The sequence below is a fragment of the Pinus tabuliformis genome, chromosome 6 (assembly GCF_031772625.1).
Source record: "Pinus tabuliformis cultivar Carrire ecotype Pingquan chromosome 6, CPIR1, whole genome shotgun sequence".
NCBI lineage: Eukaryota > Viridiplantae > Streptophyta > Pinopsida > Pinales > Pinaceae > Pinus > Pinus tabuliformis.
The window spans coordinates 76213759-76219758 of record NC_142292.1 but is presented as its reverse complement, the minus strand read 5'-3'; the positions used below and the strand labels follow the sequence as shown (position 1 = coordinate 76219758).

At 34.2% G+C, this 6000-nt stretch overlaps 1 protein-coding gene across 1 annotated transcript in view; it reads right to left on the bottom strand.

Annotated features, from left to right (window-relative positions):
- Positions 1-5296: 5296 nt before the first annotated feature.
- The window catches only part of LOC149257330 (SUMO-conjugating enzyme SCE1-like), a 58084-nt gene continuing 57380 nt past the window's right edge, over positions 5297-6000 (bottom strand). The window contains exon 5 of the mRNA XM_089414023.1: positions 5297-5571. Coding sequence (XP_089270149.1) covers positions 5509-5571 — 63 coding nt within the window. The 3' untranslated portion in view covers positions 5297-5508. The remainder of the gene's footprint in view (positions 5572-6000) is intronic.

Below are 6000 nucleotides of genomic sequence, written 5' to 3'. Positions count from 1 at the left end.
ATCATGTCATATTAAGATCCAGTGGCATAATAATGTGTTCCCAATATTTGTTGAGACAATATACATTCCCCTTTTATTAAATTTACTTTCAAAATATTTCCTCCGTTTTAAAAATATATCACGTCATATTACATAATGTTTCATATGTACAATGTATCGCAAAATTATTGTTTGTAAAAATAAATATCCATATTTAACATCGAATTTAATAAATGAATTAGTACTTTATATTTAGAGATTATATCAATTATATTATGATGTGTGCATTCATTCATTATTTTTATAAAATGTTAAAAGGGCTTAGATCTAATGGTGAAAAGCAAGAGCAAGGTATAATTATTGTGAGCACCACTCACCCTAAAAGACATCGAGACAATCTCAAGTAGTGATCAAGCATCCTAGAAGACATCAACACAATCTCAAGTAGTGATCAAGCATCCTAGAAGACATCGATACAATCTCAAGTAGTGATCAAGCATGTGGTTCCACAAAGAGAAATTAAATTAATGATATAGTAACTCAGTCACACATGTGGATTGATATCCGATAAAATTGTGAAAAGGAATTTTTTCTCCATTTGGGCAAGATTTAATTTTCAGGAGGGCTAATTACCATGAGGGCCATGGGATGTTACACCAAAAGAGATTATTACCAAGGTTTCAAACTCACCCTAGAAAACATCGAGACAATCTCAAGTAGTGATCAAGCATGTGGTTCCACAAAAAGAAATTAAATTAATGATATAGTAACTCAGTGACACATGAGCATCGATACCCACCCCCATGTCTTTCAAAAAATTCCGAAGGGGTTGGATAAAATTGTGAACAGGAATTTTGTCTCCATTTGGGCAAGGTTTAATTTTCGGGAGAGCTAATTCCCTTAGGGCTATGGGACACCTTGAGGTAGTGGTCGAACATGTGGTTACACCAAAAGAAAGTATTACCAAAAATATCCAACCAGGTTAGAAGTTATTGACCTGGAACAGATGCAATTCCTAATTGATTTTGACGACTTGGATAACCTTATATTACAATTTCTTAGACCAAAAACCACAAAAATCTTTATTTACTATTTGAAAGCCCTTTTTACTATATCTATAAGATCGAAATTTATTATAAAAAAATCACTAGAGCTATTAGAGAAATATCTCTCATAATGTAGACAATCGAATAAAAAAAATAATCATTAGAGCAATTAAAGCAATATCTCACTCTCATAGTGTTGACAATCGAATACTTCAAATGACTCCATCATATTCGCTCAACAAATTATAGATGCTAAAGGAAAATTATTAAAAGAAAAAACAAACCTTAAGGACATTTAAAGCAATAACTCACTCTCATAGTGTAGACGATCGAATACTTCAGAGGACTCCATCATATTCACTCAACAAATCAAAAGTATTATTCATCTCTTTATGATTACATCATGAAAAACTGGTAATTTTAAGCAAAAATTAAGGCCGTTAATCTCTTTAACATTTCTCATGCTTTGGATTTTTCAATTAGGAACATTCAAGAGGATTTTACCTATTTATGTGTTGCTTTTAGTTTTTTATTGGAATCATTTACTCAACATGATAGAAGAGGACTCTGGGAATTTGATTTAGCTAAATTTCAATGTCAAAAGGGTTTTAACTTGGTTGTTTCCAATTATCCTATGGTTTCTTTCTCAGGCAGAAAGTAAACACTAGCAAAAAATGAAACCATTCCAATCAATTCTCGCCGAAACAAATCCTACTCACCACTAACAATATAGGTCTTAAAATTAAAAACCCCTCAAATAACTAGTACAAAATTCAAAACTTGATAATTTCTCGCCGAAACAAATCCTACTCACCACTAACAATATAGGTCTTAAAATTAAAAACCCCTCAAATAACTAGTACAAAATTCAAAATTTGATAATTTTAAATATTAGAACAGGGGAATAAAAGAAATACCATCAATTGTTTTCTGTGAAGAGGATAAGCCCTTTGGAACACCTTTAAAATCATAGCCTTCCCAAACATGTATATGATAGAACCCCTAACATGTAATGCTACTCAAATGGAGAGGATATGCCCTTTGTACACCTCAAAAATCATAGCCTTCCCAAACAGAACCCCTAAAATGTAATGCTACTCAAATGGATGAAAACAAAAATGTTGGAAGCCAGTCCCCTTCACCAGCCCTTGTGTCAATTGTAGGAAACCAATGCTCAAAAATCAATCTCAATTGTAGGAAACCAATACTCAAAAATCAATCTCAATTACAAATGCTCTAGCAAGGTTTGGTATCATTCTTCATTGGATTCCAACATTATTAACACTCTAGAGTGGCATAATAGAATATCAAAGCAATTCCAACCCTTAAAAATAAATTCAAATAATTTAAAATCAAAAGAATTAAGAAAACTGTTTCAAAATCTTCATATTATTTGTCTGCAATAAGTATTTGACTTTTCTTTTCAAGAGTTCTCTAAACATATTTATGTAAACATGACCCTATTCACTTCTGCCAATAGATCATATATATGACACTTTATTTCTCACCAAATCAAGGATAGGTATGGTAACCCTCACCCTGCCAATGGTTAATAACTATGACACTATTTACTTTCACCCGCAATTAAGGAATTTATTTTCACCAACAATTAAGGAGGTATACTTTCACCAAGTATTGAGAGGTATAGTGACCCTCACTCCCCTGCAAATGGGGATTTAAAATATGTTGAATTTGAATAGGTGCATCTTAGGTTAAGCAAATAAAATCACTAAATAAAACCACCTTATTTTAAATCACCTTCTAATTATCTCTCATCAATCACTCAAATATATTATAAAATTAATGTTACAGCATTATAGAAAAATGGCAACTAAAATGTGTTTAAGGTCGAGGAAAAAAACGAACCATAATAGTGTCCTAGAGAAATAGCACCTAAAATGTAATGAAGGTCAAGAAAAAGAACCTACGGCCATTGTAATGTCACTGAGGAACAACAAGAAAAGACCATGATAATGCATCCACACAAAACAAAGCCCAAAACATTTTCACATTGATGCATGATGCCTAATCCAGACCTTCCAAAAGAAAACTGTGTATTACTCGGAAAACAAATGAAAACAACATAAAACAGTTAAATCTCATGCAACGAGCACTGCCTTTCGATTGGCAGCAAGTTAAAAACGTGAAATTTGGAGAACACTTGAGAGGGGATGTGGGTTATACACGAGGCACATGGTCGTGAAACCATGGATAACAAATTGGAGAATCTACAGCATGAAGGCTTCCATTTTAAGCATTTCCAATTGGCGATTAATCTTCACAAGGTAGAATTGTCAGCTACCAGGATTGCAGTTCCCAGTAACCATGTGTGACTTACCTAAGCCCCGGTGTTGGCCTTTTATGTTATCAATACACTTTCATTCGTTTCGAATCAACTTACCAATTGAAAATTTTCATAATCACCCAGATCAACCACTTCGACGCAGCTCTCCTGGGCTATTTAGGGTTAACTTCTAAATTAGCACGAGAGTTCCTTCCACTGAGCGTTATCAATTTGCCCCTCTATTTTCATCGTCATCCACTTCAACAAATTTGAAGCAGATCCCTTGGACCAATTAAGATCAGTTCTCCGTTGTTGCAATACTTAAAACTGACCTTTGGGTACTAGCATGCCATTTATATGGATTAAAGAAGCACGCAAGAATACCATCTAGAGTTTCTCGTGGGCATAAAAAATTTCATATATGCTCACACGCAATTGAATTAAATTAAGGATCTAGCAACATTTTCGGTTGCATGCTAAGTCACAATCTTGATTGTGTGTGAAGCATCAAAAGTACATGCCCGCTGCATCGAGGAATTCAATGGAAAAAAATTTCTAGTGATTATTTATATTTTAACATTGCTATTGATGGCGAGTTTTTATTTGTGATTGGTCCCCAAACATGCGGGACACCTTATTGGCATAACTGCATTCATGGTATTTACCAAAAGGGCACTGCCAATTTATGCAGTTATATTTCAGGCAGTGTAGTAAGGTATGGGGAACATGTGAAAAAACCCTGGATCCAAGGGCAAGCACAAATGCTGTACATGGCCAACTCCAATTATGATTTGATTATTTTGCAGATTTGTTTCTGCCATAGTCTATACGATCACCTCCTTTCTTTAAATGTACGATCTACCATGTACACCAGCACAATGTCAACATTCATGCTCGAATACACTACGTTCAAGCTTATCTGTGAAACGGAAATCTTTTTTTATTCCCCTACACCGGCCTTACAACCAATAATTTAACTCTTTGAAGCGTCAAAAACATTATTTTTTATCTACATTTATACTATGCAAATTATGTACTTAAAATTAATTCCAAGTCTTTTATAGCCAACAGTTCCAACATCCATAACGTAGCCCTCTCACTTTTTCTTGTGCACCTATTATTTGAAAAAAATATCTATAAACACAAAAAGTGATCAACATCAAGAACCCATGGTTCGTAACAACATGTAAAGGTTGCATGTCGATTCCCAAGAACAATACAATCAGTCAATATCTCACAATCTCAACAAAATTGTCCATTGCGCATTGAGTCGGATTAATAATTGCACATGGAAGATTCATAATCATTAACCAATTATCTATTATAGAAACATTTTGCACTTCCTATCCTTGCAAAAAGTGATCCATACCAGATGCACTTTAATTCAGCATAGAAAACACTCCCGATCCACACATACCTAACAGAAAAGCAAAAACAAATATACGATAAATGCAGGAAGCAATTTGCGTGCTAAATAATATCCTTCTACGAGTGCCTCCACACAGCATCCATAGAAAACTTAAAAAGAAAACACAAGGTAATTAGTTCAGCAATAGAATAGCCTGATACAAACAACATGGTATTCTCAATCGAGAAATGCAAACATTTAAAACATCATTCAAGAGAACATAGATGATCCATTAATCGACATTTTCCTTGATTTGTGAGGAGCAAAAACAGTTGAAGTCCACGCACTGGTATGTACACGCACACGCATATCCACATGCATATCCAATTTAACAGAAAAAAAAAATTCGCTTATATCTCCCGCATTACATAACATATTTTAGCTGTAGAATGACACCAATTAAAGTCTCGACTTGATTACATATTACTAGAATCAGAACCATGAGAACCAAGCACAAGCAGCAATTAATGACAATGGGAAGCTTCAACAAAACCATGATTAACTACCAAATACATCACCGTATTGTCTACTGCAACGTTAAGGCAAGTAAAAGCAAATTAAAAGCCACAAGAGATGAAATACCCCTCCAAAATTACATTTATTGAGTGAACTAGTATCCAGTTGGAGAAAACTTCCACAGACAAGCAAAAATCAGATGTTTATGATACATAATCTTTTCAATATCTTTTTCAAACATTACATTCACTTCAGTGAACATTACATCCTGGATTTAACAATAGTCTATAAATCCAAACCCATGATACTAGCAGAAGGTATTGTCTATCCAATCATCACACCGGAGGTGGATATTGTTTTGCCTGCTGTCGAACTCTTCGTTTGTATTCTGGGGGATCCTGAGTCAAAGAAATATGAATTCACTTTATTACTAGTTGAAAGTAAAAACACAAGCACAACAAATAGAGTTGTCATACTATATAGCACCAGAAAACGAGTATATGTTGATTGATACATTTGTTTTCCACGAGCTAAATGTTATCGGGCTGCATATTTTTAAAGTTTGTAGAGTTCAAAGATGGTAAAGCTGTGGCACATTGAGAATAGCACATTGAGCTCTGTTCCACACCACTGAAAATGGCCAAGACTACATATAATAAGATGCATGTCTAACAATTTTCAGTTAATCTGTTAGGCCCCTACACTAGTATTGTGCCCTTACATTATTATTGTTATTTGGCTCTGATTATGTTATGACCCCTTAGACTCCCATCTATAGAAAGGAGGTCTTTTCATTTGTATCATCGAAGAATTGTTCATTTATGTAG